At 50.8% G+C, this 19,130-nt stretch overlaps 8 protein-coding genes across 8 annotated transcripts; 4 read left to right on the forward strand and 4 right to left on the reverse strand.

Annotated features, from left to right (window-relative positions):
• Positions 1 to 968: 968 nt before the first annotated feature.
• UHO2_05665 (uncharacterized protein) lies at positions 969 to 1,250 on the forward strand (the record flags this gene model as incomplete). Its single annotated transcript, XM_041554836.1, has 1 exon — positions 969 to 1,250. The coding sequence occupies one exon, from the start codon at positions 969 to 971 to the stop codon at positions 1,248 to 1,250; it is 282 nt and encodes a 93-aa protein (XP_041410770.1).
• A 2,049-nt stretch (positions 1,251 to 3,299) lies between these two features.
• UHO2_05666 (uncharacterized protein) lies at positions 3,300 to 3,662 on the forward strand (the record flags this gene model as incomplete). Its single annotated transcript, XM_041554837.1, has 1 exon — positions 3,300 to 3,662. One exon carries the CDS (start codon positions 3,300 to 3,302, stop codon positions 3,660 to 3,662), a length of 363 nt encoding a protein of 120 aa, XP_041410771.1.
• A 697-nt stretch (positions 3,663 to 4,359) lies between these two features.
• On the reverse strand, positions 4,360 to 9,156 carry UHO2_05667 (uncharacterized protein; the record flags this gene model as incomplete). The annotated part of the gene is made up of 1 exon (XM_041554838.1): positions 4,360 to 9,156. One exon carries the CDS (start codon positions 9,154 to 9,156, stop codon positions 4,360 to 4,362), a length of 4,797 nt encoding a protein of 1,598 aa, XP_041410772.1.
• A 644-nt stretch (positions 9,157 to 9,800) lies between these two features.
• On the forward strand, positions 9,801 to 10,685 carry UHO2_05668 (putative EB1-like protein; the record flags this gene model as incomplete). Its single annotated transcript, XM_041554839.1, has 1 exon — positions 9,801 to 10,685. The coding sequence occupies one exon, from the start codon at positions 9,801 to 9,803 to the stop codon at positions 10,683 to 10,685; it is 885 nt and encodes a 294-aa protein (XP_041410773.1).
• Positions 10,686 to 11,020: 335 nt separating this feature from the next.
• Positions 11,021 to 12,955, reverse strand: UHO2_05669 (uncharacterized protein; the record flags this gene model as incomplete). The annotated part of the gene is made up of 2 exons (XM_041554840.1): positions 11,021 to 12,598; positions 12,788 to 12,955. The coding sequence occupies 2 exons, from the start codon at positions 12,953 to 12,955 to the stop codon at positions 11,021 to 11,023; spliced, it is 1,746 nt and encodes a 581-aa protein (XP_041410774.1).
• A 1,594-nt stretch (positions 12,956 to 14,549) lies between these two features.
• Positions 14,550 to 14,912, reverse strand: UHO2_05670 (uncharacterized protein; the record flags this gene model as incomplete). The annotated part of the gene is made up of 1 exon (XM_041554841.1): positions 14,550 to 14,912. The coding sequence occupies one exon, from the start codon at positions 14,910 to 14,912 to the stop codon at positions 14,550 to 14,552; it is 363 nt and encodes a 120-aa protein (XP_041410775.1).
• A 575-nt stretch (positions 14,913 to 15,487) lies between these two features.
• On the forward strand, positions 15,488 to 16,467 carry UHO2_05671 (putative YHM2 - Protein of the mitochondrial carrier family (MCF); the record flags this gene model as incomplete). The annotated part of the gene is made up of 2 exons (XM_041554842.1): positions 15,488 to 15,556; positions 15,643 to 16,467. 2 exons carry the CDS (start codon positions 15,488 to 15,490, stop codon positions 16,465 to 16,467), a joined length of 894 nt encoding a protein of 297 aa, XP_041410776.1.
• Positions 16,468 to 16,815: 348 nt separating this feature from the next.
• Positions 16,816 to 18,960, reverse strand: UHO2_05672 (uncharacterized protein; the record flags this gene model as incomplete). Its single annotated transcript, XM_041554843.1, has 1 exon — positions 16,816 to 18,960. One exon carries the CDS (start codon positions 18,958 to 18,960, stop codon positions 16,816 to 16,818), a length of 2,145 nt encoding a protein of 714 aa, XP_041410777.1.
• Positions 18,961 to 19,130: the final 170 nt, after the last annotated feature.

Below are 19,130 nucleotides of genomic sequence, written 5' to 3' on the forward strand. Positions count from 1 at the left end.
CAGTCATCTACTGTAGGTGGTTTTATCCACTATGGTACAGTTACATCAACCAAAGGCAGTGTCTCCACTGCGGTCCGACTCTCTCCATCTGTAGGCGATAACTCTATTGCGGTCCAGATACTTTTTGACTATCATTGAGCGACTGTCAGCATTACAAACACTTGTGCTGCAACAGTAGTCGATGCCCAATACTACCTATGTATAGCTTTAGCAAGACAATCCCATCTTAACAAACATGCCACATAGCCTCTGAACAGAGTGTTCATGGTGGTTAGTCAAAACCCAATCAGAAGACAGCCTTCTGATTCTTTTCACTGAAACAGTTTGAAAGGAGCTTACTCAGTTGATCTCACCGATATTAACCAGAACCACTGAATCCAGGTTTTAGGTGCGAGACTGCTGACACACTCCAGATATTAAAGGAGTGGATTAACTATGCTGAAGTTCAAACAGGTTGCAAGCTCAAGACACTCAGATCAGATAATGAAATGGAATGGATTTCTGTGGCTGCCACTGCATGGCAGAACAATGCATGATTCTGCTGGCAAAAGACATTGGCATACAATAGTGAACAAAATGGAAAGGCTGAGCAAACCATCAGAACCATCAAGAACATGATGATGGTCATGATGCAAACTCACAACTTGCCTCAGACACTCTGGCCATTTGCAGTGGAAGCAGCAGACTTCATGAAGAATGTCATGCCAAACATTGAACATTGCATTCCATACAACATATTCTATGGCAAGGACCCCCAGAAGCCATTTAAATTACTCTGAACTTTTGGATGCCTTGCCTGGGTGCATGTGCCCAAGGCAAAGAGGAAAAAGTTGGACAATGTCACCATCCCTGCTATCTTTGTTGGATGTGACAAAGGACACAAGGGTTGGAAGTTCATCTCACCAAATTACAATCCACCAATCTTCTGGTCAAACACCACAAGAGAGAATTGATCTTGGAATGACCACATGGATTCAAGCCTGATTCAATATATGGATACAATGTACTATGACAATCCAACAGACATTGAACACCTAGGTTACACAGAGGAGGACATCCATGACAAAGAGCTACAGCAACCACTCAATGATATCTATCAACTGTTTGAAAGACAGGATATGAGATTTGAGGGGGACCATTTACTCCCTGAACCTGACAACGACGACCAAAACAATCCCAGTCAAAACCTGACTACAAAGCTGACAGCACAGTACCAACAATATATCCCAATGAAGCCTCCGATGACCTAAACGATGACAAACGCCGATTTGCTTTCATGTTAAACAGAGCCAACAACCATGACAAGAGGATTACAACAATTCAACAAATGTACCCATGGTTACATCCAATGACAATCACCAAGTTGCTACAGATTTATAAGGAACAGTTACCCCAACCTGGGGAACTATACAGTTTCCAAGAAAAGCTTTGCCATTGAGGCAAGCTCATAAAGCTCTCTGCACTCCTGAGACTCAGTGCAAGTGTGAATACAATCACTATCAGCAACCTCAAGCCAACTGTCAAAGAAGCTCTTAATGGACCTGACCAAATCCATTGGTGCAAAGCTATTTGCACCAAAATAGAAGGTCCCAAAAGCATGCACATTTGGAGGGTTGTTGATATGCCAACAAAGGTGCATCTCATAGACTCAAAACTGGTTCTCAACATTAAAACAGATGCCAACAGGATCCCTTACAAGTTCAAGGCTTGTTTTTGCACATGTAGATTCTCACAAAAGGAAGGATTGGACTACATGGTGAAGTTTGCACCAGTAGTTCCTCACAATGCCATCCAAGCAGTACTTGTAATCACTGCTAAGTTTGACTGGGAGCTGAACTCATTTGACATGAAGCAGACATACTTAAATGCAAAACTGGAGCACAACATCTATCTCAAACCTCCAGAAGGTGCAAATGTACTGCTCAGAAAGGTCTACAAGTTGGTCAAAAGTCTCTATAGCCTCAAACAATTCATACAGGAATGGTATAAAGAACTGGAATCACATTGCAGGTATCTAGTATTCTTCCCCATACAAGCAGTGCTGTCATGGGCCTGAATGCTCAAGAAGCAGGAGGGTCACTGGTTCATATGGAAGGAGCACAAGTATTGAAGATCTAGTCAATACCATTAGAGAGCATGGTCATAGTGCAGCCTCCATGGAGACCATGGACTCCTATGGACCCACATGCAAAGGAGGACCAAGCCCATATGCGAGGAGGGCCAGGCACAGCCACAAAGAGGACCAAGCTCAAGGAGCATGCAGATGGTTACCACTCAGGGGCTCGAGAGACAAGAGTCAAAGGAGTCGACACCAGGTCCTGAGGAGGAGGAGCAGTGTCGAAGGAGTTGACACCAGGTCCAGAGGAGGAGGAGCAGTGTCGAAGGAGTTGACACTACTCAGGAGGCACAAGGGTGCCAAGCAAGCAGGATAGCAAGGAGGAGGAGCAGTGTCGAAGGAGTCAACACAGCTCAAGAGGCATAGGGGTGCCAAGCAAGCAGGAGAGGCCTCCTGAACAGTACTCAATGAAGAAGGTACTCTCTGGAGAGAGAGCAGGAGCAGTGTCGCTGGCGATGCTGTGAAGAGGTATATAACCATGCTTTCTCATCATCAAAGGTCGAGTGGATCCTCATCCACTCTACACACAACCATCATAACTAGTTATCACTTCAGCATAAGTATATATTAGTTTCAGTCAGCATAGCAGCAATCTATCAAGGTTGCTCCTCATCATAGTGTGTGTGTGTTGTATCACCACTACCTGACATCTGAAGGCACCCCATAGCAGGTTAGTGGTCCGGATCAAGATAGAACCAAAGGCAGTAGTCCACTGTGGTCCAGGGATCACCTCAAGCATCAGTCAACACACTGGACACTCATGTTGATGCCACCAACCTCATCACCAACACCATCAACCTCATTATCATTGACATTCACCAACCTTATCACCAACACCATCAACCTCATCATCATCAACACTCACACCAGACCTTGGTGTCATCACAACCTACATATTGATATTGATCATGCCGAGCTACCCCTGAATGGAGTGTCCACAGAGGTCAGCCGAAACCTATGATAGTATATACCCGAATGCCACCCATTGCACAACTTGATAGTCGCCAAGCAACTAGCTCATCGAGACCGATACCGAGACAATAGCTGTCGCACAGTTTGATAGTCACCAAGTATCTCGACAGACCGACCTGGGTTTCAGGCGCGAGACCCCTGACAAGTGCCATGTGTCTACCTCAAAGGCACAGGTGACAATCAGGTAGTCATAATTGTATATGTCAATGACATGCTCATTGCAGCCCCACAAAGGTCACAGGTTGATGCAATCAAACAAGTGATTGTCAAGAAATGGAAGATTGAAGATAATGGTTCAGTAAAGGAGTTCCTGAATGTCAAAATCACATGTGATCAAGAGAATCAGACAATTTATCTAGACCAGAAAGCATACATCAAGGAGGTTGTTGACAAGTGGATACAGCCCAACAAAAAGACTTGGACTCCAATGACTGCAACACCTACCAAAGCATCTGCAGACACCAAAGTCCAAGAGGACCTCCAATGGAAATACCCAATGCTGGTGGGAAAACTGCTTTGGGTGTCAAACACTATTTGGCCCAACATCTGCTATGCAGTCAACACACTTGTATGACACATGTCCAAGCCAACCAAGGAGGCAATGCAAGCAGCACTACACATGATCAAGTTTCTAAATCAAACACAGAACAAAATCCTGTGAATCAGTGGTCAACATGCTGATGGAAACATCATTGAAGCCTATACTGATGCAAACTGGGCATCCAAGCCCAACACAAGATCAGAAGAGTACCTCAGGCTCAGTTGTCAAGATCTCTGGTAGCATTGTTATTTGGAATTCACACATTCAGAAATGCATAGCTAGCTTGGCAGTCAAGGCTGAATATGTTGCTGGATCAGCAGCCACCAGAGAGGCACTATTCCATAGATGTCTTCTCCGTAGCCTCGGATTTGATGACCATATGCCTATCGTGTTTGCTGACAATACAGGTTGTGTTCAAGTGGCAAAGGACCCAGAAATGCACTCAAAACTCAAGCATGTCGACACCGTTGCAACCACGTACAGGAGGGTGATATTTCGATACCGGTTCCCAAGCAGCTCTTAACCCGGACTCGACGATGACTAGGAATGATCAACGTCGGACCACCTTGTTGCTCAGTTGGCGAGGGAGACAGTGAAAGTATGTGACATCCGACATAGTTTCCCCATTGCGTTTCTTTTCTTCTCGTCTGTCGCAGCATCATCACAGTTCGATTTGCTTCGTTTGTCATGGCTCGGATCGTTCTACGATGATAAGTTTCTGGAACAGCGACTAGGCTTTGACAGTGTTTGAAGATGAGCAGGCGGGAAGGGTGGGTGGCTGCTGATGGCCTGAGTTGAATCGCTGAATCAAAGAGTCATCCTCGTCAACGACTGTAAATTCATGTCGCGCTATCATGACGGCTACGCCCTTGATCCGGCTCTTGCGACGCTTCTTGATAGGTTTGTGCGGCAGCCGCTTTTCGTGCACTGGGCTTGAAGCTTGGTTGAGCCCGACGGCCGCACGAGCGGGACTGCAACTAGTTGCTCGCCTTTGGAGAAGAGTGGAAGCGCTTGATAGTCGATTACGCTGGTCACGCTTGGGAGAATCGTGGTGATCGAGCCACACCAGCTTCCTCATCAAGACTCGTTTCGGTTCGGTGCCCAACTTGGCCTTGGTGAGCGTCAAGCTCCTTCTCAGCCTCGAGCTTCGGCTGTCATCCCCATCCATCGCGGAGCTCTCGACGATCTGGAAGCTGCCATCTCGATCCATCATCTGACTCTCGCTGTTATCCCGAGTTACGTCTGTTCCCATCGAAGAGAGGTCGAGCTTGACCGGAGATCGTGCCCAGATGCCTTGATTCATACCCAACTGTCCAAGGCGGACACTCGTCGAGCGTGGCGATGGCTCGATAGTTGCTTCGCTTCTCGCAGCTCCCGAAGTGCAAGGCGTCTCGTCCTGAAAGAACTTTCGAGTAGCCGCCATTCGACACCTCATGCGACTTCGAGGTGTGACGAATGCCAGTTGTCGAGTCCTAAAGCTTCCCGAGTCCTCACCATCGTCACCATCCCTCGATCCGTCTTGCACTGCGTTAACTGCTTCATCAGTTGCCGTCCCACAAGTCCAGTCCGTCATCTGTGCTGCATCCTCTCGGCTCGATGCTTCCTCCTGGCACCGCATCGACAAAGGCAGTCCAAGACGAATTGCACTCGAGTCCGCCGTCGACGACAATCGCTCCCTTGACAGCTTGCTACCACTTGCTCCGCTGCTCGTGCGATACCCTGATGCTCGCCATCCTGTTGGCATCTCGGTCACCTCGACAATTTCGGACAGGGTCTTGTGCGGGAACATGGCCTCGTGCTCCGCCAGTAGCTCTGTCACTTGACGTTGCTTTCCTTCTCGTTCCAGCAGCAGCGACTCTCGACTTGCTTTGCCTTCTACCTCGACATCGACACCACGAGCCTCGCAAGCTGCTTGTCCTGATATGCTGTCACCTCCCTCCCAGGTATTCCACCTGCCAGCAATCAAGTGTTGATCATCGCCATCCGTCCGGCCGTCAACGTCGCTCTCACCTTCCCACTCTTCGGCTACAGTGTCCAGCAACGGTGCTCTGGCAAGTCGTGTCATCTCTAGTCCCATCATCTCGTCATTGTCTTCTTGCCCATTAGTGTCTTCACCGTCAACGCCTTGCCCAAGGTGGTCCATACCAGCATCTTCTGTGGCTCCTTGAGGCGGGAAGCAACGCTCCCACACGTCGTTCATCGTCATGTCCGCCAAATCCACTTCTCGAAGCTCGTCAAAGCCGGTACCGCTTGGACCAGGATTCTCTTGTGCTGTCTCTGCGAATTGCAGCTGTGCAACAAAGTCACCGGCTCTACACGCTCCCGGCTCAGCTGCTTCGGTCACCTGACTGGTGTCTACCTCAGCCGGGTCTAGCATTTCCTCGATCGTATCCCCATGCTCATCATCCAGCATGTCCATAATCGAGTCGGCTCGCGACTGATTTCTCCTATGCATCCTCACACGGCGTTCCAGGCGATCGCTTGCTAAAATCTCTCCTGGAGACCCACGTTGTCGCACAGAAGCAGGCGATGGCGAGAAGCTGAGGTCCATAAGTGATGAAGGACATGTACCCGAACTGGTGCTTGGTGAACTCTCCACATTGTAGCCTGCCGTGTCCTTCCGACTTTTCGACCCATTGCGGTTCAGCAATCCAAGCTCAATGCCGAAAGCGGAAGCAAATGTTCTGCTTCGCATCTTCTTCACCTCGTTCTGTTGACCAATCCTGCCGGGAGTTGAAGATGGACTGCCGCTAGCGCCGGCTAAGGATGACCTGCCGATCGATCGGATTCGACTCGAGATGCTGGAGAAGGACAATGTGCTCGAAGCCGATCCCTTGCGCGTCAATCCAGATCCATGCTGCATGATCTCGCTGCGGGATGCTTCCCTGTTTTCTTCGAAAGTAGCGTCTGCGCAACTCTTATCTCGAGACATAAATGTGGCATCCTGCGAAGCAGCCGTCTCAAAGTAGCAGCTCGTCTCGCCAGAATGAATGATGACAGTTCCATTCTCGCCTTGGGCAGAGTTGTAAATACTCACTTGTTCGAGCGTCGTCCCTCCATCGATCTCGGCATAACCTTTTGGCGGCGTACGCTTCAGACTGTTGCCGCGCAAGATTTCTCTGGGCTGATGCGACATCCTAGCCTGACCACTTAGGTTTCCTCGCACCATGTCCATGATCTCTGAAAACAGCCTGGAAGCGCTGCTGCCCGAAATTTGTGATCCATCGTTGTGCGAGAAGCTTGTCGTCGCAGCAGCCTTCTGTTCTGGTGTACCGATCGATCGAGTGGGTAGAGCATGTCGCTTCGTTGGAGATCGTAGACTGTCTTCGACACTGGCGTTGTAGGTATCCACTCGTCGAGGGCTACCCGGCGTATCATCCATGTTGAGGATGACGTCTGTCGATCGTTGGCCCCTTTCATCCATTGATTGGGCTTGGCGTGCTGAACCAGATTCATCCTCCTCTCCTGCCGGGTCCCAGGGCATGACTGGCGATGCAGCATACGTTCTATCCTGAGATAAACCCTGAGTAATACAAGTCCTTTCACTATCAGTAGTTACAAGCTCCTGACTCCGTGGCACATCAAGCAAACCCTCCACAATGGCTGAAGTCACAGACGCCGGTAGCAAGGAAGCTCGCTTTGCACTTGCGCTGTCACCACAATCCCGATATTTCTGCAAAGAAGCTTGACTATGTGCCGGTAGCACTTGGAGCTTCGGCCTGGGATTCATCATCAAGTTGAGTCCACGCATGAAGCTGCTACGAGGTGCAACGACTCGATCGCCTTTAACTCTGCCTGCTGTCCAATGTTGACTCAGGTAGGGCACGCTTTTTGCCGAGGACAAGCTTTGACGCTGTTTCGAATCTCTCGGTTTCCCCACGGCCTCCGAGTCGAGAAAAGGGTTGCTGTACCCATTCCTCTCGGATTCCAACGGACAGGAGTAAGAGCGAAGGTGCGGTCGACGATTTCGAACCGACTCGTGGTTTTCGTATACCACGACCGCCGAGGATGCGACAGATGCTCGTTGCGAACAGGCATCCATCTCGTTGCTTGTTCTGTGTGCTCGATGAGGGCCAGAGTGTTGTAACTCGGCCTTCGTATTGGTGGTGTCGATGGCAAACAGGTGCGTTGCTAATTCTTGAACGAGTATGATGGCTGCAGGAGAGCAAAAAGAGGCCAGAAGCATGTGCGCTTGTACGGAAGAGTCACTGATCAGGAGTGAGCAAGCTAAAAGCGCTACAGGGCACCACAGCGAGCTGACGGTTGCAATCAGTCGGAACATCACTGCTCTCGAATCGAGGCCTCGAGACGCTGTAAGACCTGTGGCTGCTTGCCTGTCCTGCGTTCTTAGATGTGAGGTCGATGTTTGCGCTCTTCTGGACGAAGCCCGACTGGCCTTCTGGACCTTAGCAGAAGTCGGAGGCCGGGATGACGTGCTCGACAAAGGATTACCATCAATAGGCTGTAAAGATGGCTTGCTGGTGCAAGTCTGATACTTGGGTACCGGTGCAATTCTACTCTCCAACAAGTCGAGGCTGGAAGAAGCAAACCCGGTAAGCGCATCTCGACTAGCCAACGAAAAAGTCGAGCCAACATGATACGGGTTTGCTGAGCTCGCCACCGCCGATCCATAACCCAAAGATGTCGTAGTGGCATCTGTCATTCTATCCGAAGCGGTACCTACTTGATTCAACAGACTGGACACCATTTTCGGGCGGTAGTCGATGGGGTCATGTGACCCTTGCTTTGCAGCCTTGTGGATCGGTGGGGCGAAATCCGTCTTGGCGAAATCGCGTTGCGGGTGAACATGGTGGTGGGGTAGATCGAGGTGGATATGACGCGTCCATGGGTCCGGCTGAGTGTGGATAAGCAGGGAGAGACTCGGTGCTCGACTTGCTATGGTGAATGGTCGATGTTGTTGTTGTTGCTGCTGGAGAAGCATTCGCGCTTGTTTAGACCTGGCTAAGGATGTGGTAGCGAAGAGCAGTGTTGTGGCTAGGATTGCGAAAAGCGCCTGGATCGTAGCGATAGCAATCTTGATCCGAGGCATCGGTGCACAGGAAAAGCGGACGGAGGAGTGGAAAGAGCAGCTGACTGCCATTGCTGTAGAAACGGCCGCCACGACTACCACTGCGGCAAGCGGCAGTAGGAGATTGCAGCATCTCTTGTTGGCGTTGCCAAGATGGTTGCACCCAACCAAAGCAGTAATCAACACTGGACGCACCACGGTCACTGCCGTCGTAGCAAACACCGATGCTGGCCTGCTGAAAGCGACATCCCAAACCGTCTTACCATCCTGGTGATGATAAAAGTAATACCCAAAGAGCGGTGTGACCGCCAAAAGCAGCACCGAATCCAACAGGCAGATGCAAAACTGCACTCTCTGCCAAAGGTCTAAACTCAGCAAACGCAGCTTGAAACGTGGTGCCTTGCCCACTTTACTGAGCGTGCTGGTCGTCGAACCTATCAAAACGAGTAGACTCGAACCGATGCTGACCAAGGCCAAAATAATTGTTGATGTGGCCATCTTGGGCAAGGTTGAAGTGGTGATGGTGGTCAGTAATCTCTACGGTCGGGTAAGCTTGCTGTTTTGGCTGCCACTCTTGCAAGTGCGCGCAGAGAGAAGGATGCAGAAGGACTTCATTTCATTTGTGCACAGCAACGGAAAGGTTACCAGTAAGAGATCACACCTGGTCTTGAACTTTAGTTCTGTGGGTGCGTTGGTTGTTCACCATTGTTCCTTACTTCTGGTGTGAATGTGTTGTATGTAGACCGTTGCGACGGTGGCGGTAGGGGAGAGAGAGCATGTTGGCAATGGATGGCGATACTCGACAGCGCCTTCTTGGCCGGATGGAAATCGGGTATCGGGTATCGGGTATCGGGTATTGGCTATCTGGTATCGGGTATCGGCTATTGGGCTGTCATATTTCGAGGCCAAAAACAAAAGAGACGCGTCTGGGAGTTTTGCTTTCGCCGCGCCAGGCTGAGGTCACGTGTCGGCCGAAGAAGGAATTTTGGAGATCAACACCAACACACACACACACACACACACGCACGCGCGCAATTCTCGCTCGGGCCACTTTGCTTACTTGCTTGCTTGCTTGCTTGCTTGCTTCCATCACTCGCTCATCATTTCCTATCCTCACTGAAATCCACAGCGCCAATTTCACCATGGGTGAATCGCGAACCGAACTGATCCAATGGGTCAACGAACTTCTCTCGCTCTCCTACACCAAGGTTGAACAGCTTGGCTCCGGGGCTGCATATGCGCAAATCATCGATTCCATCTATCTCAACGTGCCGTTGGGAAAGATCAAATTCGACGCGAAACACGACTACGAGTACATCAACAACTTCAAGGTGCTGCAGGAGGCTTTTAAACGGAATCGAATAGACAAGCCGATACCTGTGGATAGATTGATACGGTGCAAGATGCAGGATAATTTGGAATTCTGCCAGTGGTTGAAGAAGTTTTGGGATTCCCAGTTCTCGGGGGATGTCTATGAAGCTGAAGCTAGGAGGGCTGGCGTTCTTGCTGTGCCTCCTCCGCTTGTGGGGGCGGTGAGTGTTGGTGCTGCTAGGACTGCTCAATCTCGTCCAGTGCCTAGAGCACCTCCGACAGCAGCGACCGCAGCAGGAAGGACCGCCGCGAGAACTGCGCCAACTGCAGCAGCAGCTGGGAGAAAAGCACCAGGAGCAAGAAGCGGCGCACCGGTACCAAACGAAACAATCCAAGCCCTAACGCTTCAAATGGACGAAATGAAAGTCTCGGTCGATTCTCTGGAGAAAGAACGAGACTTCTACTTTGCAAAACTACGGGACATCGAAATCCTAGTCCAGGAACGACTCGCTATCCTAGCAGAACAGTTCCCAGTACCAAGTCAGGAGGATGATCCGGCAGGAGAACACGTCGGTACGGAGGAACAGGAGAGTTTGAAACAGATCCAAGCCATCCTTTACAGTACCGAGGATGGCTTTGAAGTGCCCGAGGGCACCGACGCCGACATTTACGACGAGGATGCCCAAGGCGCGGTGGATGAAGAGGAAATGTTTTGACCATCCACAGCTCAGCAGTCGCAAGCGAGCGCGGATAGAGAAGGAGCGAGGGATGGTAATGTATGTACATAGTCGCAGCAAAAAAAAAAAAAAAAAAAAAAAAAAAAAAAATGTCACACAAGGTAACTCGTTCGAAACAAGTTGGTTTGTTGGTCGACCATTGCAGCTCACTCTGCACTGGCAAAGTCGCTTGGAGAGAAAGGGAGAACATCAGACCAAACAGTGTCTATCGACACACAAAACGGACGAAAGAGTTGCGAACAAACCAAGCCCGTAGCATACAAGAGAGGAGAAAAGACAGAAACGACGTCGGTTGTTGAACAAGAACAAGTATGTTAAGCGCTAAAAGCAGAAATCCTCCCTTTGCTCTCACCCTGCCTATCCCTTTTTCGGGGACTACGACTGCGGCTAGCACCGACGTTGGCCAGATTGCAAGTGGTGAGCGATCCGACATCCATCACATTGGCCCTCGATGTTTTGCACTGTGTGTCGGTGTGGATGTGAAGTTTTTGAGTGTCGCTTGGTGTGTCGTGATCTGTATGCTCGACTGAGTGCTTGGCTAGGACGAGACTGGTGGGTGGAGAGCGACTTGGACTGGCAGTAGATGGTGTATCTAGGCGTGCACTGCCTGCCCATCTTAGGCTTGCGGTTGTGGCAGTGGTTGCTGCTGAGGACGAGTGGGAATGGTGGGCAGCATTTCCCCTTATCGTCGCGGATGTCGGGAGGAAAGGATCGGGAAATTGGTGTGGAGAGCTTACACTTCGACCCCTACCGCCGAGTGAGAAGGAGGGTGGGAGTGGATGAAGGCTCGCGCCTGTGACGCGGTTGGGGTTGGAGGGATGAGGAGGAGGAGGAGGAGGAGGAGGAGGCGGAGGGAGTTCAGGTGTGCGAGAATAAGGACTGTACCTGACACCCGCTGCGTTTCCGTCGCGAGGAGGTCTTGGGGTTGATGGGAGGGGTGGTAAATGGGATAAAGTATCTGTGCTCGATCGGTAGCGTAAGCCAGCACCAGCAGCAGCACTAGCAGGGGTTGGTGTTGGGTGGTGTGAGTGAATACCACGGATCGGCCCAGGGTGGGAGCGATAGAGCTGAGGTGGTCGCGAGTGAAGCTGTTGTTGTTTTAAATGCCATTCTACGGTCAAGTTTCCCCTTACCTCTCTCATCCCGCCCTCTCCGCTGTGGTCGGGCGGGAGAGGAAGGGGTAGAGGTGAGGCGAGGGTTTGACTTCTACCTCTAAACATTGCCGTCGAAGCACTTTGTGGTGGAGCGAGTGAAGGATAACGCCTGGAGTTATACAACGAAAAATACTCTTTCTGACTCGATACTGGGGGAGGAACAATACTATTGCCGGGCAGAGCAGGCGTCATCAACGCGGCGCCTCCCGCCCTAGATAGTGTTTCCAGGTGTGAGGCACTACCAGGACCGGTATATAGGGGCGTTTTACCTGCTCCGACGCCTACGCCCAGAGTGGGAGGAGGGACGTTGATGCGCAAGCCTTGCCTAACTCCCCTTGCGACACCATGGATGGCTCTATTCCTCGGCGCCTCGCGGACATGGCGCTCTAAAGCAAAAAGATTCTCTTCAGCCTCGACGGCACCAGGATTCAAGGCCAACCTGATCGTATGTCTCCTCCACGCCCGAGTCCGTTCGTCTTCGAGGGCCGGGTTGAAACGACCTTTGCCGGTTGCTTTGAGACGCTCTCGCAGCATTTCTAGCGTGATTGAAGGAGCGTTCGAAGCAGGGTGCGGAGAGTGCGAGTAGGGGCGGTGCGGGGGCAGCGTGCTTTGCACGGCTTCCATCATTCGTTTCTTGCCGACCTGGCGACGGTTTTGAAACCAGACTTGCACTTTACGCGGCGAAACGTTGAGTTGCGTTGCCACTTGCTCGCGTAACTGGGTTGACGGGAAGTGAGTCTGTGTAACCCATCGCGGGGAGATGAGAGGGTGAGGGGGTTAGTGTGGGTTTGGACACCGGTGACCCTTGGAATTGGTGGCGCTATATGGAGGGACATTTGCCCCCACTCAACTCGAGTCGGAGGGAAATGAACGCCACCAAACCCAGCTTCAGTCGGGTGGTAATTACGGAGGAGAAGGGGTACTAACCTTTTCAAGTATCTTATAGAGCACTTTTGACTGTTGGACACTTAACAATCTCCTACTTCTGCCACCAGTACCTGCACTACAGGTACTACCCTGTCTATGTTTACCCTCGGATCCACCGCGCGACCAATTGTCTCCGTCCTCGTCATCATCATCGGAGCAAAGAAGCATGTCTTCATCGCTCAAGGAGAGGTCTGGTTCGGAGAGGTGATGGTCTGATCTCGAAGCATGTTGTCCTTCTTGAGAGTTGTGTGGAGTGTGGTAGAGCGAACAACCTGGTTCATGTTGGTGCGAGTAATCTTGAGCTGGGTGAGGGCGAGGCCGAGGAGCGAGTTGATTAGAAGGTGGGCTGGGAGGAGAGCAAGAAACATGTCTCATTGATGCAAGACGATCTTGTTGGTTGCTTGCCATCATCATGTCTTTTGCCTGTGTTCGAGTGCGAGGGAAACAAGTACGAAAGGATGAAAGGAAAGGGATCTCTATTGAAGAGTACCTTTTTATTCTCGCTCGAACGGCAGTGGCTTTTTACTAAAGTCTGCAACCAAACTCAAGCAAAGCACCAGTGTTTTCCCTTGCCACACAGCAGCACCAGCAGCACCAGCAATAGCAGCAATAGCAGCAATAGCAGCAAAAAAAAGGAAAAGGGCTGAGAAGGGGAAATGAACTCTTGCCTCCCCTCGACCGATGAGATTTGCCGCCGAAGAATTCGAGATCCGAGCGTAGGTGCTTGATGATGGACGATGATTATTGCAGCTCGGATTTCCGTGAGTTTGTAACTGGCCTGCAAGCTCGATTGTAAGGGCAACCAAATGACCAAGAGATGAGTGCTGCTAGAGCGGCAGATGGAGAGCCGAGAGAGAAAGGGGCTGGGGGGGGGAAAAAATGCGACGACGTAAAGCGATCCAAGCGTAGTGTGCATCCAGCCAAACCGATTGAAGTGGTTGTTGCGCGCCAAAAAACGATCTGATCGCCAAAACGGCAAATACCTAGAGGCGACTCTCGAGCTCCAAGCGCTTTCCGCTTTATATAGGTCCAAGTAGTGCCGACGTTGGTAGTCTATCGATCGGATCGTGGCACAGAGAGGAGGACAAGTCGAGGGGGGGGGGGGGAATGAATTCGAACCTGGCGCGCGTGCGAGTGGCTTTCATATACACAGAGCGCGCACCTGTAACCGCACAACCGTTTTTGTGGCAACCCCCTCCAGAGCACCAAATGAAGTCTCTACCAAGGGAGCAGTCTGGGAAAGGGCCAAATGAAACGCAATCCATCGTCTAGCCTTCATAAAACACAAGAACAATGAAAAGAAAGAGGGGACCTATCACCGCCTTAATCATTCAAGCTCGCCTCTCCTCTCGCAGGTGGAAATGATTGTTTTTTTAATGCGGAATTTGGTTTGACAGCTGCCCTTTCTTCCCCCCCCCCCCCCTTTCTCCTCCTCCCCCCCCCCCTTCTCCTCCCCCATCCCCCCCTCCTCCCGCCTTTGCTCGCACTCAAAAGCGAGGTGTATGTACATGGTGCATGAACAGGGAGCGGAGTCGAAATGCATAACAAGACTTTTCTTGGCGGTTGCCAAGCTCGTAGATCGAAAGAGGCAGGAGGAGGAGGAGGAGAAGGAGAAGGAGATCTCTTCTTTCGGGCTGTGTAACGTTTTAAACCCACTCCTTTCACTTGATTCCCAGAGGGTTGGTGCATCAGAAAGAGGTGGTGGCCCTTGCCCTCACCTTGGCCCCAAGGCGAGAGGCAGGAGAAGTTGAGTATGAACCTATCAACCCTGCGCGGCTCGAACTGCCACTCGACCTCTCTCTCCGCCCTTGCTCTTGCCCTTGCTCTTGCCCTTGCCCTTGCCCTTCTGTCGGCATCGTTGGCTGAATGAAACTGCGCCACCTACTTCAATCGGCGTGGGAGGAAAATGGGGGGCTTCCTTATTCCCTCTTGCTCTGTGTTTTCCGCCATTCATTTTCTCGCCGCCGGCATAGCTATTATCGAAGCTGCCGAATGTGGATTCCCATACCCCCACCAACATCCTTCCGGCTCTGTGTCTAGTTTCCACCAATGTAGAGTGATTCAAGTGATGCGATGTTCTGAAGTGCGACAAGTTCGAGCTCGAGCCCGCCGTCCTTTTCCACATGTTGTTGAAAAAGGATTGCAACGCCGAATGAATTCAGCTTGGGGTCGGCAAAAGGTGCATTGCATACTTGCCATTGTCTGTCCCTGTGAGCAGCATGGTGTGATTTCGATGACAAAAAACCAACCGAGGATCAAAGGGAAGTATGAGAAGTATGATGGATGCCCAATCCAAGCTTGTCCTCGAGGTGATCAAAGGGGAGTCCCATCGACTACCCATTGTTCGTAGTGCAGGTCTAACAGCTTGGCTTTCAATTTCCAAACGCATCAGCCTAAGCAAAAAAAATCGGGGAGTTGAACATCGGGGGGTTGAACATCGGGCGATGGTTGGAAAGTGTCTCTTCTGAAAACAAGTGGGGAAATAGCCAAAAAAAAAGCCAAAAAAAAAAGCCAAAAAAAAAAGCCAAAAAAAAAGCCAAAAAAAGGAGCGACACGCGGCTAGAGACACGCGTTTCCTTCCCCCAAAAAAAAATAATACACAACGCAGCGCAGCGCAGTAATCTCGCCGCTTCTTGCTTCTTCTCCATCATCATTGACCACCACCACCACCTACCAAAAGTACCTCTTCCACCACCAAAGATGGCTCCGCAACAAAAAGGGTTCTCATGGTCCAACATTGCCGTTGGTTCGATTATGAACATTGCCGAAGTAAGCCTCCTCCCCTCACCCTCCCTTATCCTTTTCTCGATGTATGCTAACCATATCTCCCTCTCTATCCCTCTCTACTGCCGTAGGTGACGACTCTCGGTCAGCCCCTAGAAGTGATCAAAACTCAAATGGCATCTAACCGTCAACAAACCATGATGCAGGCTCTCAAGACCGTCTCTTCCCGTGGTGGAGTCCTTGGTTTCTACCAGGGTTTGATCCCCTGGGCTTGGATCGAAGCTTCCACCAAAGGCGCCGTCTTGCTCTTCACCGCTGCTGAAGTTGAAAAAGTCGCTAAAAACGCCGGCTTCTCCTCCGGTTCAGCTGGCTTGTTGGGTGGAATGACAGGAGGAATCGCACAGGCCTATGCCACAATGGGCTTCTGCACATGCATGAAAACAGCCGAAATCACCCGTCACAAACAAGCCGTCTCCGGTGTCAAACCTCCTTCCACTTGGCATGTCTTCATGGACATCTACCGTCGCGAAGGTATCAAGGGTATCAACAAAGGTGTTAATGCCGTTGCTGTCCGTCAATGCACCAACTGGGGTTCCAGGATGGGTTTCGCTCGTCTCGCCGAATCCCCTATTCGTTCTCTCTCGGGCAAAAAAGAGAGTGACAAACTCAACCCAGCCGAGAGGATTGCTTGTTCGAGTATCGGCGGTGCCCTAGCCACCTGGAACCAACCCATCGAAGTGATCCGAGTAGAGATGCAGAGTATGGCAAAGGCTGCCCCCGGTAGCAACAGACCGGAAAAGTTGACCATCGCTAACACCTTTGCATACATCTACAAGCAGAATGGAATCAAGGGATTGTATAGAGGTGTCACACCCAGAGTTTTCCTGGGAATCTGGCAAACAATTTGTATGGTTAGCTTTGCTGACTATGTTAGGGAGTTTATTGGGTCCAAGTAAGCAACAACAAAAAAAAACAAAAAAAAACAAAAAAAAACAAAAAAAAAAAAGCACGCATACTTTGCTCTCGATCGCCTCGGGAGGGGGTTAGATCAGAGTGTTAGGTGTAGATGACAAGATGTAGATGACAAGGTGTATGTAACAAAACTTGGTTTTAGGCTCGTTCCTATGCTTTCTTTCAAGCACAATTTCCTCTTTCAGCCTGTTTCGTATGTGTGCCGGTCAAGGTGAGATAAGCGGCGCACAAGACAGAAGAGGCTCAGGCGAGCAAAGTAGTGCTCACACAGCACCGACCAGTGATTCGACGCTTTCTGCCATGCATTACAAAGAACAGGTCAAGTTGTGCGATCACCATCTAGCATGAACAGGCAAAGTGATTTCTTCCAACCGAGCAATCTCGTCGGCAACCAATCTCGCAGAAACGACACACCCCTCTAACAAAGGTATACCTACAGCGAAACTTCCACAAACCCAAAGACCCACATTTCCCCTCTCGCGCCTCTGGAGTGGTCCGAGAATGACTTTTCTACCTCCTGCCGTCTCGACACCCTCTTGTGTACGCGAAAAGCAAAAGAGCTTCTGTCTACCAAGGTTAGAAGCAACATCGATGATAGCCCGCTCGAACGTCGAATGCGAGAGAGTTAGCGATGGTAAGGGAGAAAGAGATGGGTGTGCGTTTGTTGTTTGCATTACCACCAGCCCGGTAGGAGATGACAAGGGGGTGGTGAGAATATGTGTTGCACTTGTATATATATTTTTATCCTGCCAAGCTTCGATTGAGTTGCAAAAAAACCAAGCCGAGTCAAGTATACCATCGCTACAAGAAGGAACATCTGACAACATTATAACAGAATTGTCACCAACCCCTTCCTTCCCCTGACCATGCACAGGAGTGACAAGATTCAAATCCCTCCAATCATGTTTGTCGCTGGGCAACAAATGTGGATCTAAATGGTTAAGGACAGTAGATTTTTCATATTTCCACAATTCCAACCCTCGCACTACCTCTCCAAGCCTCTGTTTCTCCGCATTCTCCTCTACAAGACTCTCATTGTAATGCCGCAAGAAAAGAGCTGTCTGATTTGCCTGTGTTGCAAAGATAATATGATCGTAGGGTCCATGTTGCCTTGCAACCTCCTCTTGAACCAACGTGCGATCGGTTGATGTAGATGACCCTGACGCTTCTCTAGACATCTCCACCGCTCCACTACCACTCGAGCCATGGTGAACTACGCTAAGATAAGCCTTGCCATCGCGATAATACACATCACGCACTGTAGCATTGGTCCACACAGCTCCCGCTCCCTCGATTCCATCCGGAAAAGGACCAAGGTGGGTTAGAAGAGCAGCAACAACTTGGCCAACTCCATCTTTGACAACAAAATGATCTTTTCCTAATGTCAAGGCTACATAATCCAACACTTCTGTCGCAGGACATTGCCAAACAGAGCCAAGCGTGCAGGTCATTACTGCGCTGAACAACGGTGTTAGCGTCTGCTGTGCAAAAGTTGGGTTGAGGTGGAGAATCTTGCGAAGGACTGATTCGACAATCCTCTCCGAGGTGTGGCCGAGTGAGAATCGCCTTGGTGTGGGCCGTGGTGGGAAAGGGTCTGCAACAAGTTGCAATAGTGTGTATGAACGCAGAGGATGCGTCGGGTCGGAAGTGTGGCCGAGGGAATGATGCCAAAGCGCGATGAGAAGCAGTTGCAAATACCCAAAGATGAGAGTCAGGAGAGAGGCAAAGTAGCATCGCATCTTGGACAGGTGGGTGAGGATTGCAGTCATGGTCATGGGGGAGGGCAGGTTCGGGTTGCGGAGCCAAGAGGGAAGGCTGACGCCGCCTAGTCCGTTGGCCCCGTTGTAGATGATGTTGGGTGATGGTGTTACCGCCGCCTTTTCGGCTATCCTTCCCTTCCATCCTAGTTTCTCTTGTTCAGTGGCAGAGAGAGAGGCGGAGGGGGGACCAGCGACAGTAGGTGTGGATGGAGGAGGAAGAGTAGCGAAAGAGTAGGTAAAGTTGGTCTTTTTGGTCTTGATACCGAGATGACGATAGAGAGCGAGGAGTTGAGGGTAGTAGCCGCCGGTGAAGGCTCGCATTGGAACGTCGATGCGGAGCAAGCTTTGTGGTGACTTGCTTTCTGCTTCCTCGCATGATGCAGGTGTTGGTGTTGCGTCCACCTCTAGCTTGGGCCGTTTTTGTGAGCGTGATCTCAAACCGCCGTCGTCGTGCGTCGTAGTGGTATGACTGGGAGATGAGGTGGTGTTGGTGGTGGTGGATGCAGAAGGAGCAAGTGGCAAAGCAACGGTGATGCTAGCACTATCCATTCCAACAGTGCTGGCTCGTTCAAAGATTTCGACGCTGATACGTGGTGCATCTGGCGAGTCGGGCTTGTAGGAGGAGAGGAGGTAGGTAGCGACGAGGCCAGTGAGACCCGAGCCAACGATGGCTACTCGCACCTCGCGGCGTGGAGCACAAGATGATGTCGCCGTCATCGTGGTGGTGAAGCGCAGGCTATCGGATCTACTTGAATGGGGAGTATGACGCTGAGACAATACTATAGAGTTGCGACAGGCATCGTCAGCGTGTAGATATCGTGCGGGTATAGCCGGGTCGCCGTGACGACGACGAGGAGGAGGAGCGATCGGCCGAAGTGGTGGCAAAG

This window comes from Ustilago hordei (assembly GCF_900519145.1).
Source record: "Ustilago hordei strain Uho2 genome assembly, contig: UHO2_contig_14, whole genome shotgun sequence".
NCBI lineage: Eukaryota > Fungi > Basidiomycota > Ustilaginomycetes > Ustilaginales > Ustilaginaceae > Ustilago > Ustilago hordei.